The following is an 18,840-nucleotide window of genomic DNA, read 5'->3' on the forward strand; positions in this document are numbered from 1 at the left end:
GTTGCAATTGCATGTTCAATTGTTCCATACATAAGTTGTATGCTTGCCTTTTTAATAGAGCAATAGAATAATTTAAAAATTTCAATACTAAAAACAAAATACTAAAAACAAAGGCCTTTCTAAATAGTAACCTAGAAATGTGCCCAAAGCATTGACTAAAGAATCACCTTTGAACAGAAAAGGAGAACCCTTTGCTGTTTTTCCCCTTGAAAAAAATTAATTCACGAAGTCTAAACAAAACACCTGAATGTTCTCAATTTTCTTCTCATTAAAAAGCTTAAATTACATAAATGCACTTCTGATTTTGAGCTGATTGGAGGGTACGTAGTGTTTCATGTAAGAATCCTGTTACAATCTGATTTGCTTCTTATACAATTTATCATATACTGTAAACTGAGCAAATTTATTCCCCCCAAATCCCTGTTTGCTCTGTCTGCAGCTCAGGTTTCATAGATCAGATTTCCTTTTTTAGTGCCTGTTCTTAATTCCATATGTGCTAGAAAAGATGATTATTCACTATTATGGTAATGATTGTCAAAGTATTTTTAAATTAGTGTGCTTTAGTCTTTAATAATTGTATTTTGATTTTTAAAAAGTTTTTAAGGCTGTTAATTGCACATGTATTCACCCTCTAAGGGAACATCATTGGTTTCTTGTAAGCAGGTAGGGAAAGACTGATTCCCTTCAGTGTTTTGGCAGGCCCCAAGCAATGTTCTACTGGACCCTAAGAATGGTTGTATGTTCCCTGAAAATCTGAACAGGAGTGACCGACCTGAATTATAAGAGAAATGTGGTGGTTTGAAGGATTTTATAGGAAGAGACCTAAAGGTGCAAATTTCCTGCATGGAAAGGAAGGGTAAGGGTTGTTGGAGTTGGCCTGAGAGTGCAGAGGAGCAAAGACATGCTAAAGGTGTGTAAAATTATTTGTTACTGTCAACTGGCCTTATGGTGTTCTCCTTTGGCAGAGAATCTGGGGTAGTTTATATAATTCGACAGTTGAAAGGAGAGAGTCTGATGCAGAAACCAAAAAAGCACGGTGATGCTTCAGGTTTTCAGGTATATTCTGCATTTTTTTGTTTGTTTGGGGGAAGTTTTTTAGTGAGAAAGTTGCCATTTGCAGAAGAAAACGTGTTTTTTGGTAATTATTTGTAAAAGTGAATATATAAGTTTTTTTGCAGGGCTGAGGTCTCAGTTTCCAAATTACTTACAATAAATATCTATGGCTTTTGATAACTTGAGTGTTTCATGAGGATGTGAAGTAGTGAAGGGTTTAATCTCCTTTAAGGTGTTGGTATTTGTGATATGAGGGAAGTTTTGCTTCTGTGTATTCTGAGCTGCAGCTCGGTAAAAGGTTGTTAGTCTGCAGAACCTCTGAACTTCTATAGCCTTTCAAACTGCTGAGGTAGGAATTAAAACAGGGAATTTCAGGCCCTGAAAGCCTGGTGTCTACAGTCAGAAGTCTATTTTGCTGTGTGCTGTGTAGGCATGAGCAAGTTTCATTTACAGGGAGGATCTAAATTTTAACTTGAGATACTGATCCAGCCAATTTATGATTTGAGTTGCCCTGTGGAGGTCTGTCTCCTGTGCTGGGGCATTCAAGATCTTCAGTAAGATATTTCTGGTGTCTGTAATAGTTGTGGAAAGGCTATTTAGGCTCGTATAAATGGAAGAAGGGAACTTGAGTTCTCTACTTTGCCTACCATTTTTAAAACAAAAAAAACCAAAACTATTATTTGTGTGTACTTTAAAATCTAAACCCGCTATTTTCATGGTTGTTAACATTTCCTAGGCTGAAGAATGTAGCTTTACATACAACAAACTTTTAATTGATTTCAGTGCTACTTGTGAATGATCCTGCTACTGAATTAGACAGCATACATACCTGTATTAGCTTGTCTCAGGAAAAATGTAAAAGGTCTGTCTGCTTTGAAAACAGGAGTTCGAGATCTTTTTAGTAATACCATTGCTGTAATGCAATGAAGAAAATGTTAGTAAAATGTGTCTGTTTTCATTCCATCTTCTGTGCAGTGCCCTCAGAACTTGTGGTACCAAACACCAGAGCTTGAACTGCTGCTCTAAGGATAAAACAATGATTTTAGCCAGCAGTGAAATCAGTCTAGGTGAATGAAGAAGTGTTGAGAGATTACAGGCAGATGATGCATGTGTACTTCGTTGCTGAAGTGAGTCAGTCTGGCTCTGGATTTCAAAGGTAACAAAATCTTTGTTCTTACAGCCCTAACTCTGCTGAAGTCATACCATGCCATTACACACCCCCTTAGCCAGTTCCTAGCTCTGCTGTTCCAGTCAAAAGATAAGGCACGAATATATTCTTCTAAATTGCTGTTCTTCACAATGGGAAAGAGCAGAGAAGTAGTATGCCATCCTGGAATTTGTCAGAGCTCTCAACAAAACCTGAGCATCCTTGATCTCAAACTGCTGCATGACCTAACTTTCTCTCTGAGTGTGGGTTAATGAGAGTAAATAAATTGTCCCTAAAACGTATGATGGCTCAGAAAGCTATTATTGAAATAAGCTGTTTTTAATGAATTCTGCCTTGTATCTATCTAGTATTAAGACTATATTGTCCAAAGAAAAACAAAACAAAACAAAAATTTAACGAGTCTTTAAAACAGAATCCAATTGAAAAATTCAAGTAGGACTCAATAAAATAAGACTCAATAAAATAAGTTTGGCGCTATTTCAGTGCTTCTAAGAAAAGCTACCTTAGCTTTCGAGTCACTGTGGCTAGCGGCAGAGATTTTGTAGTAAACATAATTAGACTTTTTTAAACCAGTTTCTTAGCTTGGTTTGACTGGAATCAATGGAGGTGCTGGCATTGATTTCAGTGGAGTTAGGAAAGGTCTGATGTTGTCTGACTGCAACAATCTTTGGTATGTGATTGGAGCCACCTAAAAGCTTTCCTTTTGTACAGGAATTGCCAGTAAAAAGTGACTAAAAATATGAATGCACTGTTAAAGATGAAAATTGCCATGAGAATTACAATTCTACAGCTCTACAGTAGGATTAACTTAGTATGACAAGTGGTTGTGATAAGTATGTGTATATATAACATGTGTCTTACTCAAAGTTGCTGCTGTGGGTATAATACCCACAAATCGTGGCCTCTTCTGGATTGGAGCATCTCTGGAGCATCTGAGGCTTCCATAAAGGAGATGAAAATGCAGGGTGTTTTAATAAAGCTCAGGTGGTTTAAAAAATTACACAACTCAGTAATTTTAACTCCCCTGTTGTATGTGATGGAGGATTTGTGGAAACATCATTCAGCTTACAAAGGTAACTTGTTAACTCTGCAGTCCAGTCCCTGCTGCGTGTGTGGAAATTATCTGTTATAAGAAACTACTGCATTGCAAGTTTTAAGTGCTTAAGTAACAAGCCAGGAATTATTTTCACAAAGAAGAAACTTTCACATCATGAACTTGCATGCTTACCAAAAAAGCAATATTCAGAAAACAAACCTTGTAACAGGAGTTACGGATAAAATTATAGTAACCTTTTTTTGTTTTCATGATCTGACCAACAGAAATCTGGGTTTATTTTGTTAAACTGGATTTTCCCTGGGCTGGCAAAGCTGGATTTCACTTGATCATTTGCATGCTTAATTGAACATCAGACATGGAAAGGGAAGAGTTTTAAGAGCTCTAATGAGCAATCACAAAGGTAAAATGGAAATGTGTTAGATACAAATGTTTGCCTTTAGACTAGGCATACTTCTAAATGCTGGCATGCTGCTTTAAAGGAAAGAGTAGCTGTTGTTTTTATAGTGATAAGCTTCAGGAGTGATAATTATATCTGTATATGTGATTTACCTGTAGCTCCTGATGCCTTCGTACCATCTTCTGTTACTTCAATCTTTGCTTTGTGAATGGCTTCTGAAATGTAAAGACCAGCTTGCTCTGGGGAAAAAAAACAAAAACAAAAACCACCAAGTCAATATTAGCAGTGGCTTCTTGAACCTCACTTTGAACATTTTAATTCTTTATTATTTTGGAATGCTTTTACCTTTTTTTTTTTAATATTTCCTACAGGATATAAGAAATGCATAACAGATACTTTGTCTGGGCAATTACTTTGACTGAAACTAAACTACCCTGCAGGTTAGCTAGGCCAAAGGATTCCAGTCCTTTGGTGTTTAGCTGGAGCAGCGCTGCCTGCATCAGGATCTGATTCTGCTTTGCAAATGCTGATGTGTGCCTGGCCTCTGCTGGTTTCCTTTTTTTTTTTTTTTTTTTTTTAATAAATGAAACATAACTACTATTACTAGTTGATCTTTGAAGCCCTTCTTATGACTTTTAAAATGTTCTTAAGATTGCACTGCTTATGAAATACCTAACACTTACTAGAAGGAATATAATTTTAGACAATGTTTACCTTTCAGGGAACTTATTGCAATAACATGGAGTATGTGCTATCAACACGTGAACTGCTGCTGAATACCATATGTCATGTTACCAGCTTTTCTTCTACTGTCATTTCTTTTCCATGGTTCCTTTGTCACATCAAATCCAGCAGGACAGCACAGTATGCGTCTCCCTCTCAATTGCTTTCTCTGAATCTGGCTTCCATGTTAGAAGATCCTCAATTCTAAGTTTGATTCAGTGTTTTCATAGATGTGTCTTTATAGATGGATGAATATAGACAGCCTGAACATCTAAATTAGCTCTATATTAAGGACTTCTTAGCTCAGCATGTAGCTGAAATCGTAGGATCGCGTGGCTTTTGGGTCAGCGTTCTCCAAGTGCCAGCAAATCATAGAAAAGGTTAAAACTCTCGTTTGTCTTGAATCTCTGTCTGAGCATGTCCTCTGTCACAGGCTTGGGCCACAGAAAAGCATCACTTTGAGGCAATGTAGGAACATCTTTAGAGTGAGATAACACATGAAAGTGGCATCAGGTTACTTCAGCCTAGGGAGGACAGCATGTCTCAGATCTCCGTTGCTGATGGAGGAAGGCAGGGCATGAGCAGAAATGCACAAATTCGACTGCCTCTTTGATTACAGGGACTTTCCAGGTGACTTAAGTCACTGTGAATAGCCTTTTCTTCCTCATTTTTACCTTAATTTACCTGTTCTTTCATCTTTATGAATATTTTCCTACCACGTGGACAGTGGTGAACTAAATGCTGGACTTGATAGGAGTGGTTTTTTTGAGAGGTCTCCCTAGTTGTTGTGGCTGAAAGCAGGGTTACTCGGTGAAAGTAGAAAAAGGGAAACCCCAAACCAACCCTGTCCCTATCAGATTCCTCTTTTCTACAAAGCAACAGCTCAAAATGGAGTTATCAATAATAAATTAGACTGGCTGAATGTGATTTGTGTTTTGGAGTTTGTAGAGAAGGAAGCACAATCAGTCCAGTGGGCCCAGGTCTACTGAATCATTCAAATATGCTCTGAGAGTCTACAACCATTGTGTCAATGACCACTTTATATTCAGTCAAGCCTCTTACCTGAAACACCTTTAAAATTAGCAGTGACGGGATCAAATGCATCTCGAATTCCCAAGGCAGAAAAAACTGTCTTTAGGTCAAAAAGGCTTTGAATACTGAACCTGGAATTAAGATGATAGATCTGATTTAAATGCAGCATTCATAGTTTCATAGAGCTAAAAGGTGGAACAGATACAATTTATTTCAAGCCTTTGCATTTCAGCCATCTATTTCAGTATGATCTCAATGCCTTTCATCTGATTAAGCATATTTTCCAGAAAAGCAACTCATCTTCACTTGAAGACATTAACAGGAAGAATCTCTTGCCTCCACCTCTTGCAATCAGCCTGCTGCTCATTCTTCTTGACACATGAACTTTGCGTTTCCCTGCATGTGATTTTATTAATGCCCTATTTAGCTGTCGCAAAAGGGCTCTTTGAAACATTACCAAAAATTAGCTTGGAGGAAAAGAGTATTAATGTACAGATTGTTTTTCAGTGCTTTGTTAATGTGGGGAATGTATTGTAAGGAATGTGTAATGAGGCCCTTCCATGCTGATGGATACAATAGGTGCAGCTACAAAAGGCTTGCTTGTGCCAGATTCCTCTTGTTACGTGATTTCATTTGAGTATCTGATAGAAAGTACTACCAGGGATATGTGCATTTGGTAGCAACAATTAATGACTAATGTTCAAAACGTATGGCTGAAAGTTGCTTTGTGCACAGAAAAATGGGTATGAGTTGAAGTGGGGACAAGTTAGTTGGTCAGTGTTTTTTTGTAGTATGTAGTAAGTTGTAAAAAATATGCTACTATTGTTTTTTCTAAATAGTACAGAACATATTGAAAAACTTTGGTATTCTCAGCTCACCTCTTATTAAAGGGTTAGAGCTTTTCTGGTTGTGAAGAAGAGATCTCAAAGTATCACTTTTAGTTCTGTTTTGGAGGTTACTCATGCCAGCACTATCACTCGTAATTGTGACAACTGGAGTAGTGAAGCCATCTTTGAGGAATAAAATTACCTAGGTAGAAAAACGTCCATCTTCATCCTCTTTAAGCTGCTGGTCCAGAGCGTTATGGTTTTGGCAGAAATGTGAGACTCAATCTGGGACAAAGGCGTTCTTCTGTGACTGGGAAGCACTATGAACATGCTGAGTTTCTCCCCTAGGTAGGGTAACTCAACCACACTGAAAGGCTCCAGAGTTGCCGTCTGGAATTGGCCTGTAGGTGGGCAAATACAGATCTCATTTCCCCATTGAAGTGGGAAAAAAAATAACTCTGGAGGTTTTCAAAACATTACCAAGGCAATGACAGCAATGTGATGGTGACTGTTCCTGCAATGTGTGCTCTTTCAATAAGTGTACTGTTCTCTCCCTGATTTCCATCTGTAATACCTTTCACTAAAAATTCATTGCTGAAAGAATTTATGAAAAAAGAGTATACTATTTAATTAACTGAAGCTTACTTTGCCTTATGTTTCCATCTTTACTACCATTAAAAGAAAATATATATATATTTTTTCTAATTTCAGGAGACAAATCGCTACATTAAATGATAAAGTATTTAGGGTTATACTTATGCACCAAATTTATTAGTTTTGAAAATCTAGGCCTAGAAACTATGAAAATCAAATGAAGGTTTTAGAAAAATATTGTCAAAAGTAATAGCTGCTTGGCTTCCAACCTTGCGATTAGTTATGCAACATCTTGTAAAAAACATCTTAAAGTACCATTTTAATTCTATATTTTGCTGAACAATTAATATGGACTTTTCTAGTGAGCTCTGTTAAACAACAGAACAAACCCAATTATCACAATTTTCCTCATTTTTTCATCTGTTGATCCAATAAATATCATTTCAGGAACATTCAGCAATAATGTGCAAGGAGTTTGTCCTGGTTTCAGTTAGAACAGAATTAATTTTCTTCCTAGTAGCTGGTGGAATGCTGTGTTTTGGCTTAGGATGAGAAGAGTGCTGATAACACCCCGATGCTTTAATTGTTGCAGAGCAGTGCTTATACTAAGCCAAGGACATTTCAGCCTTTTGCTCTGTCCTGCCAATGGGCAGGCTGGGGGTGCAGTAAGAGCTGGGAGGGGACAGACCCAGGACAGGTGACCCAAACTAGCCAAAGGGGTATTCCATACCATCTGACGTCATGCTAAACAATATATAGGGGTGGCTAGCCGGGGGGAGGGGGCCGGACTGCTCGGGGTTAGGCTGGGCATCGGTCAGCGAGTGGTGAGCAATTGCATTGTGCATCACTTGTTTGTACATACTATTATTACTTTCATATTATCACTATTGTATCGTTATTATTATTATTGTTATTATTATTTTTGTTATTATTATTTTCCTGTCTTATTAAACTGTCTTTATCTCAACTCACAGACTTCACTTTCCATTTCTCTCCCCTGTCCCAGAGAGGGAGGGGGGAGGGTGAGCGAACGGCTGCGTGGTGTTTAGCTGCCGGCCGGGTTAAACCACGACAGAGTTAAATACAAATTACAAGTAAGTGACTTATAATTGCCATTGCGCAGGCTATCCACAATAATCTACTCGCTTCTCACCAAACTGTAGTAGTTTTATCTTTAAGGTTAGATATTCATGCTTTTTGAGTCAGCAGCTATAAAATAAAAAACAAAACATAGCTAGCTAATGCTCATCAAAGCTAAATATTTTTTCAGAAATATATAGCTATGGAAAGTCTCAAATATTTCATGTACAATGCTTGTTAGTTTTGCAATTCTATGTTAGATAGCATTCATTAAATGTTGGTTATTCTGCTAGATTAAGTTTTAGACTCTTAGATTAACCCTCACACCATGCAGTGCAGTGAGGGAATTGCACTCATAAAACCAATTCCCAGCACATGGATTCTTTTGCTCTAAAATGACCTTGTTTGCAAGCAGACATTTACATTTGTTGTGCACTGGCCAGGAGTGGTTTAATTTGTGGGCATGCTGACACTTTGAAGCTTGTGTCTCAATTTGTGTTGTCCACAGACCTGGCTTGTTAATTAAAAGAAAACCAAAGACTTGAGATAACTGAGTCAGGATGCTTCATCTTCCTCACTTGAGCTGGTTTTGAGCATCCCATAAGGACCATATATACACATGCTAAATCAGTATTCAAACATAGTCAACAAATCACTTAGGAGAAAAAACAAAACAAAACACAACACTAAAACCAACACAAAATAGCTGCAGCATTTAGAAACCATGTGTAAATAGTACTTTGACACTTACTGAGAGCAGTGTTAATTGTCCCCAGGCTGATCTGTTCTGCATGGTCACGTTAAAAGGATAAACAATGTTGTAAATGCTAGATCAATACAGGCCACAACTAACTCTGCATTTTGGGTGCTGACAGTATACAGCTGCGATCGTTTAATAATGAAGGAAAGTTATCTTGTGTCTCTAATTTGTTGTAGTAAGCCTGTCTTTTTTTTTTTTTTTATTAATTTCAAACTGATTTGTCAGAGATGTTTGTAGCATCTCTAGGGACAAAGACTGAATTGTCCCTACCAAATCTGAAAATCAGTAAAATTTCAGTGATCTGTCTCATTTCTACTTTCCTCAAAAGTCTCTCCAGCTAAAGAAAGCTCATGCATTTCAAACTGGATGAAGAGGTAACCCTAGTATTTTGGTAACTTCCCTTTTCTATGGAAGTATTACGGATGAACAGGATGAACTTCTTCTATTTAGACAAATGGTCAGACGACGACAACTAATTTTACACCAAGTTTGCACAGGCCTCTGAGCACATTTATGCTCAGGTAATGTAGGTCAGCTGCTGAATTCCTGATCACTGGTCTTTACCCAAGTTCTCCATTTATATATGCCAGCATTCAGTCATTTCAGACTTCTCATTTCTTTGTCTCACCCTACTAACTGTTCAGATAAAAGGTCTGTTCCTGAGCTGATAGTCCCAAGAAACCCACTTGTTTAACCAGATAACTTGTGAAGGAACAAATGACGATGCTCCTCCAGATTTCAGGGGTGGCAAAGATCCTGCAGTGAGCTAGGGATACAGAGTCACCCAGGGCTGAACAACTGTGAGCTGATGTAGTAGTTTACAATCCTCAGCAATGAGGATGAGAAGGCAGTGGGTTTTGGAAAAGGAAACTTGGCACTCCTTGGTAAAGTCAATTAACCTCTGAAAAAGTCAGAATGCACAAGAGGGATGGGAGCTCTCCAAGTCAGAAGTGTGAACATGCTCAGGAGTGGGTGGTCCCAGCAGGAGGAAGAAGCGTGGTTGACACACCATGGGCTTTCTGGAAGAGGAAATACCACAAACAAAGACATAGCAGTACAGGCAAGCTTTCAAAGACTAGAAAAAATGATTCCTTTGCCAGGTTGACTATGGTTCAGAGATAAAGAGGTATAGAAACAATATCTGGCCAACTGCCTGCTTGATGTGACTGTTGACCAGGAAAGGAAAATGTTTTAACCATATAAAAAAACAATAAGAGAAAAATGAAGGATAAATGGTGTTCCTGAACACTGAATTCAATTTTTTTTTAGATTCATCTCCACTTTTTTACTGGAAGCAATGGGAAAGAATTACTTTGATATATCATCAGATAATGGTGAGATACCTAATGGAAATGAGGAAAGAACAAGAGGAATTACAGTACCAGAAATGGAAATGAGGCTTAACCTACTTCAGAGAGACAAATCTGGGGCCTGCATAATTACCACCTCAGAATTCAAAGACAACTTGCATGTGAAATTGCAAGTGTGTTAGCAAAGATTTTCCATAAACCTGTAAATTCAGAGGTTGTGTCTCTAGACAGTAGTCTAGAAAACAAGAGTGTATTTATAAAGAAAAAGAAAGTTGTCTGGGAAAATTTGGGTCTTCCCTTGAAAAGTTTTGAGTATACCCTGGAGAAAAGAATAATCAAGTCATAGAGGGAAATAGGAAGTGAGATAAACTGCAAATCAGATAGACCCTAGCAAACAAATCTATAATCTTTTTGACTGGATAATTGGCTTGATAAAAAAGCATAGATCCAGCCGTCTAGTTTTAGGTGAAACATTGGACACGGTTTCTCTATGATGCTATTTACAGGTAGAAATGATGTCAGTTAGAGCCAGAACTGGAAGCTAGCAAGCAACTGCTTGAAGGGGCTCCTGTGTTGAAAAGAAGTTACCAGTGGCTTTCCAAAGTGTTGCCAATAATCAAGATTTTCATCAAAGCTGAACAGTGAGGTTGCTTTTATCACTGGGGTGGTGGAAATCCAATAATGTCTCAGAAACTCACAAAAAAGGGCATGTATTTATTGAGATTTCCCTCCCCTTGATTTACCCAGGACTCAACTGAAAAAAAAAATGGAGCGATGAGTGGAAAATCACAAAATAGGTAGGGCGCAGCCTGAGTAACACCCAATGAACTAAGAAAGGCATTTTAGCAAAAGCATATAAATACTAAGAGCATAGCATTGAGCATGTATATGACTCAATAAAATTATTATATAAATTTCTGGTTCCTTACTTTCAAGGAAGATTAATTCAAAATGGGAAAATACAATAGAGAATTGGAATACCTATTTACTGAGGAGATTAGATGAGCCTGGCATCTCACTCAAAAATACATTTAGGAGTAAATATTAAAGATGAAAAAAAATACTAAGTTAAAGGTTATATCTTGCACAATACTAAGGGATATAAACTAGCCTTGAAGAAATTTAGATCAGGAATTAAAAAGATTTTTATCCAAGTGAGATATTGAAATTTAGAACAGAAGGGAAAGGAGTTTTTTATATTTGAAAAGGGATTGTAGAGTTAAATGGAAGAATTCCGGGTTGCTGAACATTGTCTACAGTATGAATCCTTGTGTCACCAACCTCTATACTCTAAACATTTGAAAGGAGAATACAATGTGTTTATATATTATACAAATACATGTTTGACCTATATTCTTAGTGTTTTAATTCCACACTGATGGCATCCACTGGCTGGATCATAGAATCATAGAATCATAGAATATCCTGAGTTGGAAGGGACCCTTAAGGATCATCAAGTCCAACTCTTGACACCGCACAGGTCTACCCAAGTTCAGACCATGTGACTAAGTGCACAGTCCAATCTCTTCTTAAATTCAGTCAGGCTCGGTGCAGTGACCACTTCCCTGGGAAGCCTGTTCCAGTGTGCAACCACTCTCTCTGTGAAGAACCCCTTCCTGATGTCCAGCCTAAACTTCCCCTGCCTCAGCTTAACCCCGTTCCCGCGGGTCCTGTCGCTGGTGTTAATGGAGAAAAGGTCTCCTGCCTCTTGACACCCCCTTACGAGGAAGTTGTAGACTGCGATGAGGTCTCCCCTTAGCCTCCTCTTCTCCAGGCTGAACAGGCCCAGTGCCCTCAGCCATTCCTCGTACGTCTTCCATGGATGTAAGGGCCAGAAAAATTCCCCTCCTCTTTGTTGCAGAATTTGCCCTGAATATTTTACCCTAAATCCTTGGAGACAGACTATGACCAGAGCACTGATGCTCACAGTGATATTACCCTCTCTCTGGTGCTTACACACCTGAGGGACAGTGATCAGGGTGAGGGGACAGGAAATTCCTTACCCAACCCACAAGCCAAATTGGTAGGGGCTATGACAAGCTTGTTGATGGGTGCTGGCAAGTGTTGGTCTGTTAGGGATGGGCAAGGGACAGTAGATGTTTTAGGAACCATGTTGAACCAAGTATGTATTTTGTGATTGCCTGGGACTAGGAGTTGATTCCGTCACCCAGTTGGTGTCTTTGTTATAGGTTATTTTTTTTCTTACCATTGTCTCAGCTGGGAAAATAGCTTAGTGCAGTAGCTGTGGAAAACTAAATAAGTAAAAATATTCTGTGTTGTATTATAGAGAAAGTCAGGGATAAGGACAGTTACCGTAGTTGACTTCAGCTGTGTGATGCATTGTGGGCACTTTCAGGATTATGCCCTCCGCCGTGGTAAAAGGCAAGATCTGCGTATCCATAAAGGAAAACTTCTTTAGCCACACGCTTTTGAAGTACATGGTGCTCACCACAGTGACCCGACTGAGTGGCGATGCTGCTCCCTCCAAAGGCAGGCCGTGCAAGTCCCCATCTGCATGGGAAAGAGATGGGGAGGGGGACACAGGCTGTCCTGTTTGTGAAGAAATAAAGCAGGCCAGGACTGCTCAGCAGCCCAAATGGCAAGAATCATCGTACAACTAGTTACGTGGACCTCAAGGTTGCCTCTTGGTCCATGTCATCCCCATAATCGAGCTCAAATTTCTCAATACTGAGGGCCATTGTACAAAGATGAAGTAACTAAGTCAACTGAAGCTCATATCCTAATTCTCCCCATATCCAATGTAATTAGCAGTTCAACTCATCCCACTTTGGGTATCAAAGAATTTTGTAGGTGTGATCCACCTTTAACTCATCTGAGTACCACAATACGAACTCCCATTCTAGTACCCACTTCTAGAGGGATAATTTCCTATCTTGAAGCTGGATCACTTATTACAGTCCATTTGAGAAGCACAGATTATTTTTTTTTTTCAATAACAGCTTTAATGTTTGTGTTAAACACCACATTACATGTTGATGGCCAAATTAACATTCATGTAACTGAAGTCGATGGGGCGAATCAGGGATTGACTTGGTCTGTTGCTTCTAAGGACTTGCTTTTCCAATTATTTTTTTTTCATTAACATACAATCTCATTTTACTACTTTCCTTGCTTGTGTGGAAAGCAAACTCTCTTCATTTCCCATTTTGACTTTTTTAAACTCAGGAGCCTAAGTGCTGAGCTTACAGCTCGGCACGTTCCCCAGCGCAGCGTGAAGGCGTTCAGCACGGCAAGCTCTGTCCCTGGGGAGCTGGGCTGCTCCTCATTAAAACTGAAAGCCCTGCATAGGATTGCCATTTTAAAAACTAGAGGAATAAGGCCATGCGGTTGATGGCTTAATACTGCAAGCTTGTGCTCACAGATATGCTGGCTCTTCCCTTCCATTAGAAATGAGCAGCAGCACCACAAGAACTAGATTTCCTGGCTGTTGGTCTTGGTTAGGCAACGGGGAGCGTGGTGAGATGCCTGGTTGTATTTACACTTGTTTAAGTGCATGCTCTCTGGTTATCATTTTACATTTTATCCATGTGCAATCATTCTCGTGGGCTGTTACACTACCTCCGAGGTTACTGGAGATCCACTCCTGTATTTGGGCTGCGGTTCGGTTGGGGTCGGTGAAGTCAGTCTGCTGCAGGCTGCTGTTTGCCCAGCGCGCGGCACGTGCAGTGAAGTGGGGTGAGAGCATCACGCCGGTGGGCACAAAGAAGGAACATGCCAGCTGGACCACCGTGCCCTGGCCAGAGTCGCCTGCTCCTTCGTACACTGTGTGTAAAAAATCCTGCACGCTTTGATCTGCCAGGTGAGAGAGAGGGAAAAACTGCAGTTATCATGTTGAGGCCAAGGCAGCAGAGACTGCAGCAGGGCTCAGCAGCTGACACCAGTGCTCTCTGAAAATTACAGCACTGTCACAACTGAAGCACCCTTGACTTTATGGGGTATTACTGTCAAGCACGGTGATGCACTGGGCATAGAAAAGCACTCTTCATGCTGCTGCAGAAAGCACTCCAGCACAGATATGTCAAATGGGTGATTCAACATCAGGCTCAGACCTCTACATGAATATAGCTCTTACAGTTTGTAAGGAACATTGAGCTCTTCTGGGCACTCTCTGAGTTCCCGTTAGATCAAGCACCTCCAGCTGTGACTTGCTGAGCTGCCAGTGGTACAGTTACAGACATCTCGTGCCATCGTCAATGCCACCCATACCAGGAGGAGCACCTCCCTGACTGCCCCAGGTCTGTCTGCTACCCTTGGCCCTCATTATTATTATTATTATTATTATTATTATTATTATTATTATTATTATTATTATTATTATTATTATTATCATCGAAGGACAGTGCCCCAGACTGACCCAGTATTGCCTGGCAATGCTAAGTAGAGCTGCTAAGTTTCCTGATGTGTGTTTTGAAGTACAATTATATTTCACATTTAATATTCAGTTTTTAGGATTTCCCAAGAGCCCTCAGATCCTTTTATAAAAAAAAAACACCTCCTTGTTAGCTCCTAATTCCCAGACTTGAACAGCTGATTGTTACTTCTAAATGTGGAATTTTGCACTTCTCCTTATTGAATCGTGTCCTATTAGCTTCACACATTTCTCCAGTTTGCCAGGAGCCTTTTAAATTCTATTCTGGTCCTACAAAATGCTTGTAGAAACTACAAACTCAGCATCGTTCAAAAATTCAATAATATATTATCTAGTACGTTGTCCAAAAATGAAAACAGTGGAATAGTGCCCCACTCTCCTTTTCCTGGGGAGTTCATGGTAGGCCAACGGTGGGGGTTTCTGTGATGGATACAGGGTTGTGGCGTGGGCCAACAGGGAGGTGAGTTTTCCAAACGTAGAGGATCTTGTGTTTCTAAAATCTCAGAGTTTCTAATAGGCTTTCCTGAAGGATGGTTTAGCAGCCTTTTCTAGTTGTCAACATTTTGTTCACTCTAATGGTTTGTGGTGAGACAATTCACTCTGAGGTGACCTCCTGAGGCACACACTTTCACTGCGCAGCGTTGACGCCAAACCTCAGGCCTCCCATGTGTGTGGGTCAGCACCTTCCCCTTAGCCCTTGAAGGAGATGTGCCTACACCCACCCAATGAAAGTCCTGTTGAGTCTGTGACTTGCCATTAAGAAGTTTCCATCAGGTTCCTCTACCCATAAACAGACTGCCCTGGGGAAGGGGCAGCAGTCCTTCGGCAAGACATCAGTGCCTCTTGGCTCTGTGGCACCAGTGGGCCTTTATGGTTTCCCTAGGTGAAATGTCACCATGTGTCCTAATTTCTGTGTGAAAGCTCAGTAACTCGCTGTCATACAATTGTTGGCCACCATCCTCATGGAGATAAGTACTGGAGATAAGTACTGTGCCCTAGCTTCTTCAGGGCCACACTCAGCTCAGGTGCTCCTCTGCCTCAGCCTGTACACTTGGGGCACCCTGAGCAGATCCCAGGTACCCAAAACCCCAAAGGGGGCATGGCTAGGCTTAAGTTATGGCTCAGGCTGGAAATATTGGTTTTAACACCAGGGAGTGCCTAAGTCAGAGGAAGGAAGCACCCCGTTTCCTGTAGGCAGAGCTGGAGGGAAGGCAGGCCGGGCTGCTGCCTGGGACATGGGCGATTTGGGGCTGATAACCCAGGGAGGATTTTGGTGGGCTGGATCCATCCCACCTGGACCAGCCTGTCCCGGGCTGATCACCAAGTCAAGGGGAGGATTGCCATTAGTCTCCAGCTCCTAGCCAGGTCCCTAATCTCAACAGGAGACTTCTACTACATCTGCTCAGATTTTCGCTGGAGTAGAGGGAAAGCTTCACTATTTCTACCACCCAAGAACCCAGCACGTGCTTTCTAACCTAATAGCTCTCCTCTAATAACCTGCAGGAAGACTAATCACCTATACGAAGGTTGGTATTAAGACTCAGATCTATTACTCTTTAAGGGATAAAATACTGAACTCCTTGAACAGATGTCAAGAAAACTCACACAGTCTGAGGTGTAAAGTGCTTTCCTTGTGTGTTTTTCATTAGTGCAGGAGTGTTTGGCAAGCTCTCTGGAGGATGTAAGAAATCAAAGATGGTAAATTGGAAGCAGATGTTAATGCGAGGTGTGGTATCCTGAGGTTGTAACTTCAGTTGTATCAAAGTGCTTAGCTAACCAAAGTCCTGAATTCTTACTCAGAAAGCATTTCAAATTTGCTTTAAAATACTCTATGATGGATAAAGGAAAACAGCAAGGAGAAAATATTTTAAAATACAACATTTTATCTGTGCTGTCTAGAGAGACATCCTTTAAACATTGTTTTTCTTAGTACTAGAATAAAGGTGAACAAATCTTCCAAATGTTAAAAGAAGATTACAAGTGCATGTAAGAGCTGATTCTCTGTGAATAGTGAATGAACCATCAATGTTTTCATTGTTTTTAGTCTGCCAAGGTTTTAACCACATCCTTCATTATTGTGAAAGAAAGACTGACTAAAATATTAATGCAAATATGGAAGAATGGAATTTTATCAGACATGCATATATATATATTTGGTTTTACTCATCTGATAGGAAATTTGTTCAAAGTATTTGATCTTAAAGTGTTTGATTTTGGTCATTTCCTAATCCCCCACTGGAAATTTGCTATTACAACCAATAGCAATAGATCCCATCCTACTTTTCTTCCCACATTCATACATTAATACTACTGAAAGCCAAAACTCACGTGGCTTGTGCCACAAGAGCTAAAGTAGAGATAAAACATTTGCTTCGTATTATGTGAGAAGACAGAAGAAGTCAGACAGTGCAAAAGAGCTAGCAGGTCATTAACAACCTCTGCACTTCTCTTTGTTATATTTTGTGTGGAAGTTTGTGCCTAAATTTCAATGTGCAATGTTCTCTTTAATTTTTTTTCTTACTTTTTTCTTAATAGATCCCCTACATGACAAGAAGTGTGACAATTACCAAGGTAAAATCCTTGTATGAATTATTGCTGTTTAAAATTACCCTACTAAATCTACAGAAAGGGAGTCTTATAGGCAAGGTGTCATTATATCACCTGCTCACGGTATAGAGACACTGTCCTTGTGTCAGTACATGTATCTGTATCTGTCTATATCAAAAAGAGTCAGCTCTTACTGCTGTGCTGGTTTTGAATATCAATGATATAGAGGATGGTAACGATGGCTGAGGCAGGCTACAGGATAGTTCTGAAATTCCTGTAGGTCTTACCCTTAGTCTTCAGATGCTGAAAGTAAATTTTATGCTGAGGGATAATGGTGTCATCTCTATACATAAGTCTTGTATGTAAGCTGCAAATTTTGAAGATGAGGCAGTCATCCACTTCTCATAAGCATTGTGCCCATCATGCAAAATAGTTTTTGCCATGTGGTGTGAGATGGTAGGATAATCCAGAGTTAAAATGAAAACAGCATCCTTCAATTCTGCTCTCTTAATGCTGGCTTCTGAGACATCTGCCTTTTCCATATCTCTTCCAGATTCCCAGTGAGAATTTTATTTTAGCCTGCTCTCAGGGAAAGATGCAATTGCACCATCCGTCTGTCAGCATATCTCACTGTCTGCCAACTTCCTTCTGCTAACTTTTCATCTTTTTGGCTAGTTGTAGTAACATTAGGAATAGGGCTAAAGTCATAAAGATAATTCAGTTTCTATCAAATTCATAAAATTTCTGAGTGGGATAGGAGACAAATTACTATCTTCTTCCTATCATCTCCTTGTAGAGGACATGGTGGAGACCGGGACACAACAGGAACCAGAAAGCCCTAGGAAAACAGGATCGCTCCTGCTTTTCATGGGAGTACCTTTTCTAGGTATAATTGTACTTCAGTGAAGTAAAACAATAAGCATCACCCCAAAAGAAGGAGGAATAATAATGTGTGCATCTGCTACTAAGTGTCCTTTATGCATCTGATACCTGTCTATCAAATGTGGAGAAAACATTTCTAAATTACATCTTTGCTGTGAGACAGAAGAAAAAGAAGTTTATGATGTTTGCTGTCACTGTCTTCTAAGTAAAGCTGTGAATTTTCTGCAAAACATAAGGCAAGAAGTATTTTTTAAGCAGTACATTACCATGAATGTTGTATCCTAGGGCATCCTGCAGCTCTGTAAAGGTATTTCCTTGGGCTCCAAACTGCAGCAGCTCCAAAGAAATGGCCACGCTTGCTGGGGAAACCACCAGGTTGGTTCTGTTCTCTGCTCCGGAGATGTGGCGATAGAGATTGATAGCAAAGTCAGTCTTCAGGTCTCTCAGCTCATCGTAGGAAATGCAGTTACCCTGCTTTAAGCAGCAAGCAGACAGGACGGATACAGAGAAGATAACGGGCAACATGAAGGTGAGCTGGGAACGCTCTCCACCAGATAACCATACCTGCAATTAATAACACAGATATTTAGAGAAAATAATGATCACTAGTAAAATACCTGGCCAGATCTTGTTGCCATAAAAAAACGGGGTGTAGGGACATGCTGACGACTGTTGGCTAAGAAGAACCAAGCTTTTCCCGGCTGCTGTACCCATATAGGATGTTTGGCCATCACAGCACACACTGTACTCCTCTATTAAAAGCCAGCAACCTGCACGCATGATGGGACACCTCGCTGGAAGCTGTGTGTTCTCCGTGCTGCCAAAACCCACAGCTCCTTTCCGTCCCCAGCAGAAAAAGGGTCACGTCCAGCACTCCCAGAGGGAAATCTGCCCCCCACGAGGGGCAGGTGTTCAGCTGGAGGCTCCGGGCTGGGGTTTCAATCCACGTTTGCAAAAGGCTGTCTTCAGGTTTTCCCCCCAGATATTCCTTCCGTGCAATTTATCCCAGTGAAAAAAAAG

General features: G+C 40.1%; 1 protein-coding gene across 1 annotated transcript; it reads right to left on the reverse strand.

Annotated features, from left to right (window-relative positions):
• Positions 1-1,865: 1,865 nt before the first annotated feature.
• Positions 1,866-18,376, reverse strand: SERPINE3 (serpin family E member 3). Its single transcript, XM_068674091.1, has 7 exons — positions 18,087-18,376; positions 13,581-13,814; positions 12,315-12,512; positions 6,460-6,658; positions 5,461-5,561; positions 3,828-3,914; positions 1,866-1,966 (listed from the first exon to the last, which is right to left on the reverse strand). Exons 1-7 carry the CDS (start codon positions 18,343-18,345, stop codon positions 1,866-1,868), a joined length of 1,179 nt encoding a protein of 392 aa, XP_068530192.1. The 5' UTR covers positions 18,346-18,376.
• Positions 18,377-18,840: the final 464 nt, after the last annotated feature.

This window comes from Anas acuta, chromosome 1 (assembly GCF_963932015.1).
Source record: "Anas acuta chromosome 1, bAnaAcu1.1, whole genome shotgun sequence".
In the NCBI taxonomy this organism is placed as follows: Eukaryota; Metazoa; Chordata; class Aves; order Anseriformes; family Anatidae; genus Anas; species Anas acuta.

Coding starts and splice junctions, on each gene's coding strand:
- SERPINE3 (XM_068674091.1), bottom strand. CDS start 18,345: ATGTTGCCCGTTATCTTCTCTGTATCCGTCCTGTCTGCTTGCTGCTTA. Junction 12,513..13,580: donor GATCTCCAGTAACCTCGGAG/GTAGTGTAACAG, acceptor TTTCCCATGCAG/ATGGGGACTTGCACGGCCTG. Junction 1,967..3,827: donor GAAGGCATCAGGAGCTACAG/GTAAATCACATA, acceptor ATTGCATTACAG/CAATGGTATTACTAAAAAGA.